This window comes from Hippocampus zosterae, chromosome 4 (assembly GCF_025434085.1).
Source record: "Hippocampus zosterae strain Florida chromosome 4, ASM2543408v3, whole genome shotgun sequence".
NCBI classification, from domain to species: Eukaryota; Metazoa; Chordata; class Actinopteri; order Syngnathiformes; family Syngnathidae; genus Hippocampus; species Hippocampus zosterae.
Window position 1 is genome coordinate 3440791 of NC_067454.1, and position 18454 is coordinate 3459244.

General features: G+C 45.5%; 3 protein-coding genes across 14 annotated transcripts in view; 1 reads left to right on the forward strand and 2 right to left on the reverse strand.

The window, feature by feature from the left end:
* The first annotated feature begins 155 nt into the window (after window positions 1-155).
* On the forward strand, window positions 156-1632 carry trappc2l (trafficking protein particle complex subunit 2L). The gene is made up of 5 exons (XM_052062589.1): window positions 156-315; window positions 535-707; window positions 1021-1108; window positions 1191-1270; window positions 1352-1632. The coding sequence occupies exons 1-5, from the start codon at window positions 283-285 to the stop codon at window positions 1395-1397; spliced, it is 420 nt and encodes a 139-aa protein (XP_051918549.1). The 5' UTR covers window positions 156-282; the 3' UTR covers window positions 1398-1632.
* pabpn1l (PABPN1 like, cytoplasmic) lies at window positions 1500-7251 on the reverse strand. Its single transcript, XM_052062565.1, has 6 exons — window positions 6987-7251; window positions 5142-5283; window positions 4740-4807; window positions 3900-4006; window positions 3726-3813; window positions 1500-2130 (listed from the first exon to the last, which is right to left on the reverse strand). The coding sequence occupies exons 1-6, from the start codon at window positions 7062-7064 to the stop codon at window positions 1801-1803; spliced, it is 813 nt and encodes a 270-aa protein (XP_051918525.1). The 5' UTR covers window positions 7065-7251; the 3' UTR covers window positions 1500-1800.
* Window positions 7252-7959: 708 nt separating this feature from the next.
* cbfa2t3 (CBFA2/RUNX1 partner transcriptional co-repressor 3) overlaps window positions 7960-18454 on the reverse strand; it is a 50972-nt gene continuing 40477 nt past the window's right edge. For 9 of the 12 annotated variants that reach the window (XM_052062489.1, XM_052062487.1, XM_052062492.1 and 6 more), the window contains 3 exons: window positions 17744-17797; window positions 15783-15973; window positions 7960-12568 (listed from right to left, as the gene is read on the reverse strand). In XM_052062489.1, coding sequence (XP_051918449.1) covers window positions 12197-12568; window positions 15783-15973; window positions 17744-17797 — 617 coding nt within the window. In that variant the 3' untranslated portion in view covers window positions 7960-12196. The remainder of the gene's footprint in view (window positions 12569-15782; window positions 15974-17743; window positions 17798-18454) is intronic. The other 3 variants (XM_052062500.1, XM_052062490.1, XM_052062498.1) reach the window with 1 other exon arrangement.

The following is an 18454-nucleotide window of genomic DNA, read 5'->3' on the forward strand; positions in this document are numbered from 1 at the left end:
ATTGTTCAATTGCAGCATTTTTATCGTTACAAAAAATATGTAGACAGATTGTATACAGACTATGCTGCTATAAATGTGTCACTAATTTGCTGGTAGGTTCGTTTTGGTTTGCCATTATTTCAATATATATTTTAAAAAAAAACTTTGTACACAGGATGTGTCTGAAATATTACCTTGACCGTGCGATACGTGCGCTCAACTTTCATCTAAAGTTCGCCACTTTTCCTACAGTAGACGAACGCCTCGCTGTCACGTGATCACCCATACAGGAAGAAAACTAAAATGGCGGTGTGTATCGCAGTGATAGCAAAAGAGGTAATGTTCCGTTTTCTCGCTTCAAAACATCAGTATCGGTGTTGTTGGAGTATTTTATCGATTCATTTTTATATTTTCTGATGTATGGCGAGCAAAAATCCTGTGTGGCAGTGCAAGACAGTATACAATATCGGCAGTGTTTCAAAATGCTGCTGTCAAAACAGATTGTTCAGTGGTTGCAATATGACAAGTGTAATGATTGTCGTTGTGTTCCCTTAGAACTATCCGCTGTATATCCGCAGCGTTCCTACTCAAAATGAGCTAAAATTTCACTACACCGTGCACACCTCCTTGGATGTGGTGGAGGAAAAGATTTCTGCTGTGGGGAAGTCCTTGGGGGACCAGAGAGAGCTCTACCTGGGTCTACTATATCCTACAGAAGACTACAAAGTGTATCCTCTTTGCAAAGAAACATGAATGTTTTCAAAATGTGTAAAAATGCAATAATGTACACATGGATAATCTCTTGAGGACTGTGTCCCCAATCCCACCATTGCAAAAATGTTAATTATGATTGCCATTGTCGGGAATGTGTTAATTTAAACGTATTGTTGCTCAACGGGGCACCCAAAACGGGAAAACACCCCTGAAAAAGATGCAGTTCTTGTATTGGCTCTTAAGAGTACTCAATGAACATTATGGCAAGAGCGGGATCGTGCAATTGTGTCTGAATCCCCAATTGTTCATCCTTAACTACTTTACTAGATATGGCTATGTGACTAACTCCAAGGTTAAATTTGTTATTGTTGTAGACTCATCCAACACGTCATTGCGGGACAACGAAATAAGAAGTGTAAGTTTAAATGATCATTGAATGCATATTTTCCAACGTTCTCTGAAGCCGTCTCTCATTTCCAATGACATTTTTCCTGCAGATGTTCAGAAAACTGCACAATTCATTCACGGATGTCATGTGTAACCCTTTCCATACACCAGGAAATCCTATTCAGTCAAAGTGAGTTAATGCTGGAGCAGTTAGTCATGTTTTTTTTTTCTAAAATGGAAAATGTTTTTGATCGTCCTTGTTTTCTTTAAGGGCATTTGATGAAGTTGTCTCCGGAATGTTGGCGCAAAGTGCTTGATGTCTTCGACAGCCTCCCATGTACATATGTTTGTATTGACTCCATTGTTTCAATGTATGCGTAAATAAAAAAATGTTTGCAGCACGTCAAACTGCATCTTAGTACAAGTGAAGCATCTGATCATTTTATTTATTCACGGAAAGCAAAAGATGTATAATTTAAAACGGAAGCGGATTCATCCACAGCGGCCACAAACAATACATTTGTGTTAGTTTGTTTAAAAAAAAAAAAAGAATGGATGGATGGATGGGCACATCTGCATGAATAAGCAAGTGCATTTACACAAGAAGCTTAAAACGATCTATCTGAAGGACTGATGCAGACAAACCAGTGATCCAACAACGCCTTTGAAAACCAGTTCAGACACCCCACTTTGTAGACAAGCGGGCAGGGAGACGGCTTTCTAGCGCTGTTGCGGGTAGTGCTGTCCGCTGGCCCCGGCTCCCATTTCCTCTGACGGCGGGGTGATGAGGAGAAGACAAGGGTAGCGTTTGGACGTCTGTTCGTGATAATCTGGGTGGCCCCACTGTCTCTTGCCCACCGGGGGGCCTCCGTAGTAAGGGTGGGGGTTCTGGTGTTGTGGTCTCGTGGACTGGTAGCGAAACCTGCCTCGAGAGCCATGCTGACCCCTGGGGGGTTGGAAGCCTCGCCCTCTCCCTCTCGAGTGGCCACCTCTGTGGCCTCCCCGGTCAGTGGTGCTGATGCCGGGCATGTTGGTCCTTTTGGGCAACACCTGAAATGGCAAAAGATCATTCGGTGAGTCTTCAGCGCCATTCGTCCAGAGTTCCTAGGTCATATATTCACACGCATACAAGTTTTGCTCCTACTCTCTAAAGTTTAAGTCACCCAATATCTTAAGTTGCTTTATTTGGCTCATATTAGACCAAATGTAAACGGTCCTTAACACGTCTTAGTGTCAGATGCACCTTTACGTTCCCTCAAGAAATTCCTCTGCACTGTTAAAAATGGCATGAATTTCGGAAAAAGTACAATTCCCACGCCTCTTGTTTCTTTTACAAATGCAGGGATGACCTTTTGAGAGGCTGCCAGTCACATACTCGACACTACCGACCAGTACTTTGTGCATAACAAGCTTCCTGCTTCACTCAACATTGGTACAGTGCACTCCGCTTAATAGAACACCGGTTAATAGAGTAATCCGCTTAATAGAGCAAAAGGCTCTGGAACAGATTTGCCTAATGCAATTTCCTATAAAGACACTCCGCTTAGTAGAACAGATCTCCGCTTAATAGAACAGGCCGTAAGCAATGAACATTGTAAACTAGTGGTTTTCGAAGTGTAGCGATCGCGATACTGTACCAATATCGCGAGAAAACGCGGTAGTTCTAGCCGTATACAGTAACAGGTAGCACGCGTCACTCCACACATAGACACACGCACGTCACAATGGCTTCAACTTCATTCAAGAGACGAGGGCTATCACCTGCGGATAAGAAGGACATACTCAGACGATACGATGCATTGCCGGATTCTCAGAAGGTACGCCCGCGGTTTCCAGGACTTCCCTCTTATCCAGCGCATTGAGAGGGAAGTCAACCGCAAAATTACGGACTCCTGTTTCCAGACAAAAGTAACGAAATTTTTCTCGTGATTTGAGATGTTTGACTGAAGTTGATTAAAGTTGTTGTTTGATTGAAGATATGGACGTCCACAGTCGAAATATCTCTTCTAACTCGTCAGCAGGGGGTTTTCTGCGTGCATAACTTGGTCGTTGACGTGTCTGAAGGTGTACCTAATAAAGTGTCTCCGGTTAATAGAAACCCCGCTTAGTAGAACAGAAGCGCTTCGGCCCAATGGTGTTCTATTAAGCGGAGTGCACTGTATTTTAAAACGGTCCCCTTCGAGTCGTATTTTGACATGCGAGCGCGGCAACACCAAGCAAGCTCTCCATTCTAAGGCTTCAAACGGGCTGTGCAAAAAAATCTTGAAACATTCAACATTCGGACATGTGCATTCAGGAATTTATATGCCGAATATCCCAAACTTCTGTGAGTAGTGTGCGTTTAAAAACAAAAAAAAAAAGTACCGCAAGTCAATTTCAAGTGCCACGTCATTCCATCAACTGTGAGGGAAATCCAGGATTGTTGCAAGACATGCCGTTAATAAAAGATAAAAAATAAAATAAAAATAAAAGACTAATAAAGGTTTTCTTAAATAAACCTTTTGCTCTCTTCTCTTCAAATTAATCCTCTGCATAAAAAGAATGCCCCCCAAGTTGTTTCCCGAACTATTCTTGAAATGACTTGCCAAAAGCTGTAATACAATACCCAAAATAGCACTGCAGTGCCACTAGTTTGTGATTCTCACCTTGAGAATTCTTCCTCGAAACAAAGTCTCATGCAGGGCAACAGCACTCTGCACCGAGTTGCGATCAGAAAACTCGATGTAGGCAAACCTGGAAAAATAGCAAGATTGACAAAAAAGTCAAATGTTTCTTGCAGACAGATGTTTTTCGAAACGCATTGTTCCTATTCAACTGACCCTTTGGGGTGCCCGGAGAACCTGTCGCAGAGGATGGTGACCCGGTTGACGGGGCCGCAGCCGTTGAAATGGATCTCCAACTCATCTGCAGTCGCTCCATAGTCCACCTTGGGATTTGAACCAGAGCGCATCCAGTTCAAAACCTAACTAGTGGCAGACACCCTGCAGCTGAAACGCGTTGCAGAACCACAACCGCTGTGCGACACGTCCGAATTGTTCGGAGGCGATCGGTGTGCGGCTGGCTTCAACGTAAACCATTCATTCATTCATTCATCTTCCGAGCTGCTTGATCCTCACTAGGGTCGCAGGGGGTGCTGGAGCCTATCCCAGCTGTCTTCGGGCAGTAGGCGGGGGACACCCTGAATCGGTTGCCAGCCAATCGCAGGGCACACAGAAACGAACAACCATTCGCACTCAAAGTCAAACCTCGGGACAATTTAGAGCGTTCAATCAGCCTGCCACGCATGTTTTTGGAACGTGGGAGGAAACCGGAGCACCCGGAGAAAACCCACGCAGGCCCCGGGAGAACATGCAAACTCCACACAGGGAGGCCGGAGCTGGAATCGAACCCGGTACCTCTGCACTGTGAAGCCGACGTGCTAACCACTGGACTACCGGGCCGCCCAACGTAAACCAGTAAGAAACTTTTTTGAAAATACATACAACAATTGATATATCATGGAAAACGGTAATCGGGTGGTGTAGTTAGCTTGGGATCATTCACCAGAGCTTTCCAATTAAATGTATTCAGCGTCTTAAAGCTGTTTTGGGCAATTATGCAAAAGACACGGATTAAAAAAAACAACAACAAAAAAAACAGTAGTACAATAAATATCTTACATTTCCTACATAGATGGACCTGTTGTCTGCATCTATCCTCTCCTCGGGTGTCATGTTGTAGAACGGGCCTGTGGCAAAACAAACGTGGCGGACAACTGGCATCAGCAAGAGCAGGTTGGATCAATACATTGCAAGCAGCAACTATCCGCATTTCAAAAACAACCCGGTTTCCTTTTTCGAATCTGTGGAAGATGGGAGGGTGGGAAAATGAAGTGAGCCGAGGAGCGAGCCTTCCGCTCAACTATGAGGCACATTAAAGTGACCCGGGTGTTAGCCACACGGTGGCACGGCTAGCTCACCCGGACGTGAGCCGCAATGGCGCACACCTGGCTAAAATGCAACGTTCGACTTCCCGCAGTCTGTATTTACTACTCGCAAACATCAAACGAGGGCTCGTCTCACCAGGCCGGGGGCTGCTGGTCAGCAGCTGCATCTCCTCCCCATCACACCTGTCCTCCTCTTCTTCGACTCCCTCCTCCTTCATTCTTTCAGTCTCTTCTTCCATCTCCAGCTCTTGAACTCGGGCCTTGATGGCTGCCAGCTCCTGTTATACACAAAATGACATTTACATTACACTGCATTCAAGCGGTACAACACAAGGAGAATGACCGGAACAGGACGCGCACAAACATCCTGGACAAGAATGCAGATGAAAAGATGGCAGGGTCGGTCGGGTCAACAGTTTGCTTCGAGACCACCTGCCACAACATTGAGATCCATTAGAAGAAGTGTATTAGGTCTTAAAGATGAGGTTCATGAACTTAACTTTTTTTTCCATATCAATTTTGCATCACAGTGAGAGTTCTATGCATTTTTTGTAGTCATTTAGTTTTTTTTTTTTTTTAATATTAGGAATTATGGGCGGCCCGGTAGTCCAGTGGTTAGCACGTCAGCTTCACAGTGCAGTGGTACCGGGTTCGATTCCAGCTCAGACCTCCCTGTGTGGAGTTTGCATGTTCTCCCCGGGCCTGCGTGGGTTTTCTCCGGGTGCTCCGGTTTCCTCCCACATTCCAAAAACATGCGTGGCAGGCTGATTGAACACACCAAGTTGTCCCTCGGTGTGAGTGTGAGTGCGCATGGTTGTTCGTTTCTGTGTGCCCTGCAATTGGCTGGCAACCGATTCAGGGTGTCCCCCGCCTATTGCCTGGAGACAGCTGGGATAGGCTCCAGCACCCCCCGCGACCCTAGTGAGGATCAAGCGGCTCGGAAGATGAATGAATATTAGGAATTATCGCTGACAGTGCAACCCCTTCCACCAACGTTGAAGAACGAGTTCACATGCAGCATCAAAGGTGGATGCAACCTTTTACAAATTAAGCCGTTTGTTTCAGGATTTCACAAAACAGACATGCCTGATTTCCACAAAACATGGATGGGTCCATGTTGTCGATCCAGGGTTCATTTTTAAGACACTGCAAACATTTTTGACAGTCCACTTAATTTTTCAGTTAATGACTTGTGTTTAGTACAATTTCATTTCATTTGCCACAAAAAACGGATATTTATCTATCTACGGCAGCAACATATAGTGACAGCCAGAAATTACATTGTAGACCTCCCCATAGGTGCACACACTTAAAAGCTGGTGTTTCATGAGGAAAACGCTCAACGACCATTAAATCCCAAATATGGAGTTGTTGTTTTGATATTTTAAGAGATTGATGTGGGGGTGGGTAGAGGTGTGCATATGAATTTGGGGTGCGGTCGGTTGTAATTATTGGGCGCCTTCTCTATAGAGAAGGAGGAAAAAGTAACGCCAATGCAAAATACTTTGGCGATTGCTTTGATATTTTCAGGAGGTTGGAATCGCCATAAATGGAGATTGAATTGAATACAACTTCATTGTCAAATGTGCTGCGCGTATGAATTTGGCCGTAGTTTAATATGAATCCACGTCAAGCTTTCTGAAACGCGTTTTAGACTGTACCCATTTTATCCTCCAAAATGGGTTTAGCCTGAAATCGACCAAACGTGCAAGAAACGGGCCGACCCATTTCATTAAGCCCTTACTTTTGGAAATAGTATCAAGTTGTATTGTGGACAAACGTCATCATCAAGTCTTACGCCTCCATGCAAACACAAAAAACGTTTTTTTTACAAGCGAACCTATTCGCCGCTGAATTGAAGCTAGGATGCTAAAAGGTAACGTGCCCGTGTGTGCGCCATTCCTCAACCACTGCTGGCGTCTGGTTAACTAACGCAGCGACGCCTTTTTTTTCCCACGCCGATGATGAAAGACACACTCACCGGGTGCTCGGCGAGATGCTCCCCGAAGGACTGTCCTTGCAGATAGGCGTATTCCAGATGATTGTCGGCCATGGTCATTGCTAAAACATGGCTTCTGAAGCGAGCTCTTACCGCAGCCTGCTAGCACCGCCACACACACATACACACGCAAGATGTCAACCCGGAAGCAGATTGACGGCGTGAAGACCCGCGTGACGTCAACTCAGTTCGGGATTTAACGAGCGTCAGCTGTGCGCGTGGACGTCACGTGTTGTGTCTACGACCACGGAGGACGTCAAATTTCGGGCGTGAAGTTCGGAAGCAGGGCCCCCCCAAGTTAACCCCCCCCCCTCGCCGGATAGACGTCAGGAATTCAAATTGAACTTGAAAAACACAATGAAAACAGTTGTAAAGATGAAAACAAAATGAATCACACATTCACAATTTGTCGTCACATTTTAGTTTAGCTTCATTGCTAGCTCTTTAAAACTTTTTTCAATTTGTGTGAATAGCACTTAACCGCCAAGATCAATTAATTTCATGTGAACCACACGGGAGACATGGTGTTGTGTTGGTGTATATTTTCAATTATAATTAATTGAAAAGGTTTCAAGGCAGACTCTATCAGCTATTAACGTTGAACTCTAACGCTTTGTGAGTGATTATGTTTTTAGGAGTGTAAAAAAAAAAATCAGCATCGCCGACTTTCATTTCATATTTTAATTACACAGTTACATTGTTCAACACAGACAATAACCTGAATTAGAATGTTTTACAGCGTCACACATCCAACAGAGCGAACAGTTAAAGAGTGGTATTAGCAACAGGGAGGAAAGCATGCAAGAAATAAATACAAATCAGAATTTAATTCCTCTGGCACAGTTTACTTCATCTAAAAAACGGCAACAGGAACTCGAAGAGAGAGAAATCAAACAAAGAAGAAAGATTTTCAGATTTTCCGTCATCCTTCTGACAGAATTGTTTTTTTTCCCCCCCATGTCATAGTGTATTGCACAGTACAGTATAGAATGCTGTCAGACACCCTCGTTTTCGTTTTATGTAAAGGTAAAAACGGGGGATCGTCCTGAGCCATGACTTTTTTTTGGGGGGGGGGGAGTACACAAGTGCTTTGACCTTCAGCATATTAACCTTCAGCTGTTCGGCAATGCCTGTGTCACAGGAAGGACTCGTCGTCACTTCTCGAGACGTCATTGGTTACTGTTAACGGTCGAGGATGCTCCAATTGGCAACCTCCTTTTTTTTTTTTAACATGCCATTTGCCCAAATGAAATCCACAGTTAGATATAGTGACTGATGTCAAGTGGAGAGAGCCTTCCAAGGTCATACGCAACGGCAGAGCCCGATTAGTTTCACGGAGTGCAGAGAAAAGAATATGACAATTGTTTGACACAACGTATCGAACCCGCATATTGTCACAGTTCGGCTGCTCTTCGGGTCTGCTTGCTTTGTGTGCGAACGAACGTAGCTTCACATCCCGCATCCGCCTCCTACTGATGCTCAAATGAAAGAAAACGAAAACACTACCGTTAAGTACAATGGAAGCAAATAGCTTTTGGTTGTATTTTGGTCATTTCTAAGTGGTCTGTTGGGTTTGGTTTGTTTCTTGGAGGGCTTCGATGCAGACAAGGGTGCACACGCGCTGACGGCGTTTTTTGGAAAGGCGTTGCCACTGAAATGCTTTTTTTTTTCCCCATGCGGCTATTGTTGAGAAACGCCGCACATGACACAGATACCGTCGCGACGTATTGTGAATCTCTGCCAGTCGTTTGCCTGGGGTCTTTTATTAAAGCTTGGAGGGTTTCAAGTACAAAGATGTGGAGAAAAAGGAAATTAAAAAAAAGTCGTATAAAACCACACTATTCACATGCTCACCATTCATTAATTTCATCTCTGCAAGGCTTTTGTCACTGCGAGGATTATACAAACGGTCGGCTTTCCAAAGGAGATGCTTTCATCGCCGCGGAAAGACGATTCCGAATGCCCGTCGAACGTTTAAAATGGTTCGTTCGCTCAAGGGCTCCTGCGCTCTGACCGTTTGCATCTCAGACACTTTGGTTGACTGCGGCGACGCTCGAACGTTCCCCTGTCGGGTTCGGCGGTCGCTACAATAGGTCAAAGCCGCTTATGGCAATGCAGGAGTACTTTGGTCTGCGCTTTTATTGGTTTCGGATGACAAATGGCAAGCGTCGGTTCGTGCCGCCTTCGGTGATATGTTTGGTTGCTGTTTCACCGACGGACACGGCGGCAGTGGCAAGGCCTTTCGATTCAGCGGCGCGGGTGTGTACGTCCATGTCTGCACTCGGCCCATCTTTTCAAAGTCCAGGTGAAGCTCTCCTGGTGATTAGCTGTATGGTCTCAGGAGGTAGCAAGTGAAGAGTGCTCTGGCGTCGCCCCCCCATCCACCCCCCCGCCCCCGGGTCAACGCCACATCAAAGGAGCCATTTTGTCGCGCGGACAAAAAAAATGCTACACGTGGATGCAGCAGAAGCTTGCGGCTTAGTCGCAGCGTCAGCACCGGGTCGTCGCTGTGGGCCTCCGTTGGGACTTTTAAAGTGTCTTTGAGAACCAAATTAGCCCGAACGGGGGCCACGCGGCCCCCGTTTTCCACTCAGCAAAAGCCCAAGGTTGCTAATCAACCGAGGGAACGCTCAAACTCTGGGTGGGAAAAGGCCATAGGATCCTCAAGTCCGACATCGGTTTTTTTCCCCCTTAAATGTTTATCATCTATCAAAAAATTAGCAAAAAAAAAATCGAAAACCAAGGTGAGTCCAATTAACCTCTGACGTTGGCTCCACTTCATCTGAATGCCGGTTCATTGTTCAAGCCTACTTTCAAAGCTTTTGACTGCAGCCGGAGGTAACAAACATACCGGTGAGAGTGACGAAGAGAAATGGCGACAGAGGAACTATTCGAAATGAGCGGCGACATTTCACGAGATTCAATTGAAACAAGAAAAAACGGAGCTAAATCAGGTGATGACTCGAGTCCCCTTCCCGTGGGACGGAGCAGACCCGGGCGTCGAAGAAGTGCGTTACACTGAAAATATCCGCCCCCTCCTAAATGATGACAAATCAACACTTCTCACACCTCTTGACGATGTGACAGAATTTTTGCCATCATTTCGTTCATTCAAGCCGAATTATTTCTGGAAGGCATGCAGTTCACGCACACTTGATCTGTCAGAATGTACTCCCCCCCTCCCTCCCCCTACATCTACTCCGCAGAAGAAACCCATTTGAATTAACTATGAAAAACAAAACAAAAACAATCATCATCATAATAATAAAATAAAAAGGAGTCATTGATACATTGGAGAAACAAACGTACTGAGAGAAAATCATATTCTGGACATTAAACTTTAAAGGTTTCTGTTATTTGGCAAACACATTTTTGGACCTCTTTAAATACTATGTACATTCACATTAAGTTACCGATGTTACTTTAAATATATTTATATGTATCTATAATTATATGACACCCTACGGGCAGTTGCTGAGGTTCCATTCAGTAGCTGAATTCTCTTCATATTGCACCTCCGTCCTCTCACTGTCTTACAATGCGAGCGATACAAAATATTCTACAAGAGGGGTTTCGTTCTCATCCATGTCGATACAACAAATCAAACAATGAGGACAATGTGAGGGGTTTGGGGGGGGGGGGGGGGGGGCTTCCTCTCAGAGACGAGCGTCTTTGCCCGGACCCCGCCCGCCGTCCGTTCCCCGCGATAAGGAAAAGGAAAGCTAGCAAAAGAAAATTCCCCGGATGACACACAAAGTCACGTGACGTGCGTGAGCGACAATAGACGATTGAAAACAAAAAAAAAAAAAAAATGCAAAGAGGAGCAATATCTACAAGCGGGTTCCATTCCCTTTCCCGTGCTGTCCTGCTCTGATGTGAATTCCAAAGCGGTCGGGCCAAAGTTTTTCGTGACATGTGGGGTGGGAAGGGAGGTAGAAAAAGAGGAGAGTCTGCACCGCCCTTCTCTTGGCTCCGTTTGTCGTGCTTTGGAAAAAAAAGGTGTGTGAAGGTAAATATCACCTCACCGCTGGAGAGTCAATAATAAACATCGCAAACAATGCTCAACAATGGAGGTTTTTGGTAGCTACGTTGTCGTGGATGGAACTTGATCTCCATTGAAGTCCGCGTAGCTGTTTAGCCCCGCCCCCTCTTTTTTTTTTAGCTTCCCATTGTCACACAAATCTCATTGGGGTGAGGCCTCGGTCCGTTTCACCGAGTCGTTCACAGCGTTGTCCGTGTGTTCACGAGTCCGGGCCGTCACCGAAGCGTTGCTGAAGTCTCGTCCGCGGCGAAGAAGGCGGCGACGGAGCCGAGGCCGACTGGCTCTCCGCGGGCCCGCCTCCCGCTCTCTTTCTCTCACGGGCCCGCCATTTTCTGCTGAGGAGGTGATGTTGCTTTGCGTTTGGTTAGGAGTGCTTCTCTTTATCGCTTACGCACTTTGGCAGTGTAATACAAAAGTTTGGATCAGGTTGTTTTTCATCTTTGAATTCATTTGGGTTCACAATGGTTTTCGAGAGGTGAGTCCGGCGTAGATTTTTTTTTCTTGGCTCGCTAGCAAGGTAGTTAGCAGTTTAAAACTCATTTAGTTTCATGTCATTACGATGGTGATCGACGTCAGTCTCATCACTTTTTTTTGTCTCTCTCTCTCTCTCAATTCGAATATTTGGACTGTTCTTTGTTTTCCCCTTAAAGCCAGAAAGAAATGTTTCATAAATACAAAGTCGTGTTTCCCCTTCGCTCATTGTATTTGAAGAAAAAACAAACACAAAAAAGGCTCACTATCCTTAGCTTGTTAGCATTTGGAGACTGGAGAAGATCAGGACTATCAGTGCCTATAACAGCTCTGGGTGCTCTCAAAATTATGATGACATTGAGGTCTCCCCCCCCCCCCCCCTCCCAGAGTCTTAACACAGCCCTTAAGAGCGGCAGTCAAGTCTCCGGGTGCCCCCCAAATACGATGATATGTTACCGTCACTCGTACTTGTGCTTTTCAACAGTTCCACGACACTGAATCCCAAAGCCGCGATATTTGTAATCATGGTTGCAAAAGACGGACTTGGGGGGGGAAAAAAAAAAGGAACAAAGGGCTAAATTGTGGGAGGAGGACAGGGGTCATATGTGAGATGAAGATTCCTCCTTTTGGTTTTGTGTGGAGCGTGGCCACTGTCATAACAGGAAATCAGGAACACAATTCAGCGGGATGTGGCATCGAGGAGTGCGGGTGTGGCTGGAGTGGTGGACCGAGAGGCGCTACTCGAACTGCTCTCCTTGGGGCTGGCCGACATGCTGCCGCCTCCACCCGCCGCCGCGAGACCGCTCTGGCCCGCCAGCGACAGCGGACCCGGAGGGGTGCTCTCTGAGTGCGTAGGGGGTGCGCTGGACGCCGAAGACGGGGAGGGGGTGCCGAGAGGAACACCGCTGCCCCCTGGCAGACCTTGCAGGCCCTGACCACAGACATGGTGGTGCCTTTCCCAGTCTTTGTGTTGGCAGAAGGAGCCGCAGTAGCGAGCCGTGTTGCAGCCGCTGCACGTTTCGCTGGCTTTCCTCCCGCAGTTCCAGCAACTCTGGTGAGACAGTGGGAAGACAGACGGTTGATAAAAATAAGTCTCTTTTGGTCTCCGAGACATGACACAGTTATGTGTGTGTGTGTGTTTGCAATTTGATTCATGGCTTTCCTGCTAAATCTATTTACATGCTGGATCCATTTGAGGTCCGCTCCGCTTTGAGTCACCAGCAGGTGGTGGTCATCTGCTCAGGAATGGACTCAGTCTGGCACCCTGCACTTTTGCCATCTGGGTCTGTCTGCCATTATTATACAAACAACTGGGCTGCTTCTGCAGCGATGATGGCACCATGGTGGTGCGAGTAACCCAGAGCCAAGAGCTGTTAGCTGAATGTCAGAGGCTGATAAAACGCCGGTGTGAACTGCCGGTTAGTGATAATGTAGCGTTGAAGAACCACGGGAGCCGGCCTCGATCCCACTTCAAGCTTATGAGATCAGACCAAAAATAATTCAAGTTAAAAAAAAAAAAAAAGATTAAAAAGTGGTACCTTGGCCTTGCAATTTGAATTTGTACCGCGGCCAAACTCATAACGGAGTTAACTTTAAATATCAAAGCAAGGCTTGAAACTGGCGGTTTCGCATCGCAGTCAGCGAAGCAGAATTTGCATTTTCCGCCTCATCAAAACAAAAAAGTGAGACGCAACTGCCTCGATCGGGGGATGTCAAACTCTCATGGTGGGCTGCATACGGCCTCAGGAGATGTCAAGTGGGCCAGACCATTAAAAATTATACCATACTCTGCTATAAATAACCAAAATAATATGTCTTTCCTTTGTTTTGGTCTAAACAAGCGCAAGAACATTAAGAAAATGTTTTACAAAACATTTCATGAAGCACCTTAGATTTCAAACGTGCAATTTACCGATTGTACAAAGGCACAAAACTTGAACAAGTAATTGGTGTTGAAAAATATAAGAACTCACTTTAAGATTCAACGAGATTTATAAAGAAAGGAATTTTTAAACCATTTACACATATGCATATAAAAACTCAATTTAATCCCTGCCTACAATTTACAAACTAAGGTGAGTGCTCTTAAATGTGTAAAGAAGAAAGTATTCACATGTTCTCGATAGCGTCTGCTGTGGTTGGGTTTGTCTCAGTGACAAGACTGAGACTGCTGGGGTCCCCAAACTACGGCCCGCGGGCACATTTGACCCGGCCCACTAACCCTCCTGTTGTCCTCAGGTCAAAATGACCCATCACTGTGTTAAAAATGCCCCCAAAACCCCCTAAATGATAATTTTTTTAACTTGAAATTTTATGACTTTTCTTAGATTGTCCCCAACTGCAGAAAAAATGAAATGTTGTTTTTATTCACATTTCCATGGAAGCTGTCCAAAAAAAAAGTACAAAGGTGGTCTTCGGGGCAAAATGACCCATGACGCAAATAGGGTTGAAATCAAGGTCACAAAGTTATTTACACACCATCGAATGTTTCAGTGTTTTAGTTGTGTCTCAAATCAATTAGTAGAACGCGTGAACAATACGGTAGCAGACATAAACAAGACAAGATAGGTGGCGTTCTCGTAGATGGCAGAACTCTTTTTGTGGATTTCAAGGGGCTATAAAGAGAGAAAGTCGTTTAGTTATTATTTATTTCCTGTTTTATTTTTCTGTGAAGAACTCAGAGAGGGTTATTTAGTTGTTATTTATTTCATTAATAGTGTTATTATTTGTTTCCTGACTTTTTTTTCTGTAAAGAACCTGGAAAGGGTTATTTGGTTATGTGTGGCTTTCTGGGAAACAATACATTTTTCAAGCTCCCCTACGATCGTTGATGAAATTTTTTTCACTTTTAAATGATTCTGCGGGCCTGATCGAACCTCCTTGGGAACCGGTTCCGGCCCGCGGGAGGTATGTTTGACACCGATGGACCCAAAAGGCTTTCATTGAGCTAGACGCATGGATGATTGATGCAATTTATGCCTTAGCAGAGAGCTAGCAGCAAGCTTGCTACCGCTGTGGCTAAACAAGTAACATTTTCACAAAGGGATGATGATGACGAAGGATAGAAATGACGTGCTCATTGCGAAGCTAACCTAAGATTGACACTGTTGCTGCGTTTAACACGGGAATAATGTGCCAGAGTCCACTCTTCACAGGCGTCTGGCTGGAACCACATTAAAGTGGAGAGCATCCAATTCTGAACCGCAAAACAGCAGGCATTTGGGAAGTGTCTAGACTTTGGAGGGGGAAAAAAATATCATCCAGAACTGGAAACCAAATGAGTTGTGTTTACGATGTATGTTAGTCAGGAGTAGTGGCCTATAAAGTTAAAATCATCTTAATATTGGTTCAAATATTAATGATCCCAGCAGTTATTATTAGTTTGTTTTGACTTTTGAGGTCTGCGCAATAAATCAATTTAGCTTTGCTTTGAGGCAAGAAAATACATCATGTGAATTAAACAAATAAAAACTGGTGATTATAAAAAAAAGAAAAGTAATTATCCATTCATTATATTGTCATCTTTTTATTCACAAAACCCTTGCTATGGGTCCTTGGGATTAACCCGCAAAAAAAACTGCTTCCCAAAATTAGAACGTTGCATCTCAAATGATGTCGTTGACTCTTAAAACAAATATTTAGAGCCTTGCAAAGTAATGTTTCCTATTGAAATGAATTGAAATTCAATCAATCGGTTTCAGCCCAACAAAACCAGCACTTTTTGGCTGAGTTTTATTCAGTAAAAATTGCTCCGCACTTCATCAAAAGACAATAAGACGGATCGTCTTCAAATCCTAGATGTTTTTTTAAAATTTTTTTTTTTTTTTAGGACAAGCCAGAAAATGACAACTGTGGACCTGAGCTCTTTAAAGGGGGCGTGGCCTTCTTTGAAGGGGGCGTGGCCTTGTGGGTGACAGAAGGAACACGGCCAAATTGTCTTGTGCCTCGACGTCAGTTATTCGTTTTAGCCGAAAGTTTGTTTTTGTAGATTTGACTGTTTGTCATGTTCAATAAACAGCTGAAAGTGAATCGTCAACCGTCCGCTCCTTTTTTTTTTTTTTTGCTCCACATCATTTGAGCGGTGGCGTATTTGAAGCTCACTTGTGATTCAAATTTTAGCTCGCACAACAAAGCAAAAAAAGTTGACAGAGTGAAGTAAAAAAAAAAACAATAACAATAAAATTTCGTAAATTGGGGCCTTTCTATTTCTACAACGGAACGCGTCATCTGGCAAAGGGGAAGCTGTTGTCGTCTGTGGTACTCACTTCGCTGGAGTCCTCCTGCTGGTTGATGACTGTTAGTGCATCCTCGGAGGCTTGCCTCTTGGCCTCAGCCAGCGCCCTCTCCATTTTCGAGCGTTCTGCCGAAATCATCTCGTGAGCTTTTCTCTCAGCGTCTGACACGGCCTTCTGCAGCTCCGACATCGCTTGTCGCTTGACTTCGTTCACCGCTTCCTCTAAGAGGGCAAAAAAAATAGAAACGGGACGCATGAGACTGAGCCTCTGCCTGTTCGGCCATCATTTATTGAAGCTCTTTAAGCTGCTTTTTTTGGTTGTATCCTTGGCGAACGTAACCACCATCGCCATCCTCGATTTAAAAGTTGATGGCAGAAAGTGGAAACATCCAGACAAGTCAGTGATGAATTCCAACACAATCTGGACTCGGAACGGAGAACAGCAGATGCCTCCAAAAGTTTTGTCACCAGCTTGGCTGTTCAGCCGCCATCATGGGATTCCCTTTCTGTCTGATTGTCCTTCTGTCATCTGGATGCTTCAGGGACAAATCCTCAGGCACGAAGCAACCTGAATAAACTCCCAGCGTCTTCACTACGAGTGTACACCGATCGTTTGTGTAGGTTTTGGTTGCACTTCCTGGAGCTATCGAACAATGAAGTAAAAACAGTTTGCGGCGGAAGTACTCGCCTGCCATTTCACAGATCACTGAACTACGATTTACGAGAAAAGCACTCCCACTCTTGTGGCCCGGTAGTCCAGTGGTTAGCACGTCGGCTTCACAGTGCAGAGGTTCCGGGTTCGATTCCAGCTGCGGCCTCCCTGTGTGGAGTTTGCATGTTCTCCCCGGGCCTGCGTGGGTTTTCTCCGGGTGCTCCGGTTTCCTCCCTGATTGAAGACTCAAAATTGCCCCGAGGGGTGAGTGTGAGAGCCAATTGTTGTTCGTTTCTGTGTGCCCTGCGATTGGCTGACAACCGGTTCAGGGTGTCCCCCGCCTACTGCCCGGAGACGGCTGGGATAGGCTCCAGCACCCCCCGCGACCCTAGTGAGGATCAAGCGGCTCGGAAGATGAATGAATGAATGAATGGACTCCCACTCTTTGCGTGCGGTGTCGGTTGTTACAGTTCTGTTTTTCATTATTAGCTTCGGAATATCCAAAGAAAAATATGGTAGCCGTTTTCCCCCCCCTCTTGGTGGGTATATGCGAATGGCGTGCTAAAAAACACATTTTGGTGGTCTGCGCGACAAGATGTGAATTTCCTCCATCGTGTAACATATTTTCAGCCATGAAAGATTCCAACTCGGCCATCTGGCTACGCACAGACATAAAAAAAAAGGCTCCCTGGCGTCATCCCAACGGCAAAGTTGCTCTCGACACCCCTATTTTTTTTTTTAAGAGCTACAAGCCGTTGCTTCGCCACACGACCCCCACCCCACATGGTTTTGCACGTGGATATGCATCCGGCATCGTCATTTGCATGCGGCTCGGATGCCATTGACGTCAACGCGTCGCAGTCCTACGCCGCATCCTCCGTCTTCATTTCTCCTCCTATTTCATTTTTCCTTTCACCCCCCCCCCACCCCCACGCACCTCCTTTTATTCTCTCCCCTCAAGCATTATCTGCATTATCTCAATCTCAATTATCAGGCCTAATGTATGCACCACCAAGATAAGTTTGCAAATTTAATTAATTCTTATCAAGGAGAGTACATAGCAGATGCTCGGGCAATTAGCACTTAATGAAAAACACGCGGGCGGCAATATTAACGTTATAATTCCACAGGGATTTGCTACAGAGTAAATTGTTTTTTTTGTTTTTTTGGGGGGGTCTAAAAAATCACAGCGGTCTCTCAAGCTGAACCCGATCAGAGAAAACAAGCACATGTCTGCTTTTAATTGAAAGGGAGAGAGGCAGACGACTCGGGCTGCACACACTCCCGCGCAAACACACACCGAAGAAGGTAAGATGCCGCGAGCGAGGGATGTTACTCACCCTGCTTGTTTTGGAGGTGCTTTAGCGCTGGCGAAAGCGGGATGCTTGTAGTACCTGTATGAAAAACAACTGCAGTTAAAATTGCTTTTTTTTTTGTGCTGGTGAAAATGCAGCGCGATATTTTTGCCAACAGCAGCAGCATCTTCAAGATATGGAGTGTCACTACTGCCCCTTCCCCCAAAAAGAATCTTTTTGACGAGGGTGGGAAGTGGTTGGGGGTAAATGAATCCAAGGGCTGGCTCTAATTGAACATTAATTAGAGCGTCCGTTTTGGAGTGATTTATTTATTCATTCATTCATTCATCTTCCGAGCCGCTTGATCCTCACTAGGGTCGCGGGGGGTGCTGGAGCCTATCCCAGCTGTCTCCGGGCAGTAGGCGGGGGACACCCTGAATCGGTTGCCAACCAATCGCAGGGCACACAGAGACGAACAACCATTCGCACTCACACTCACACTTAGGGACAATTTAGAATGTTCAATCAGCCTGCCACGCATGTTTTTGGAATGTGGGAGGAAACCGGAGCACCCGGAGAAAACCCACGCAGGCCCGGGGAGAACATGCAAACTCCACACAGGGAGGCCGGAGCTGGAATCGAACCCGGTACCTCTGCACTGTGAAGCCGACGTGCTAACCACTGGATTTCCCAAGCCGCCCTTCAATCAGAACTGCCATGCATATTTTTGGAATGTGGGAGGAAACCGGAGCACCC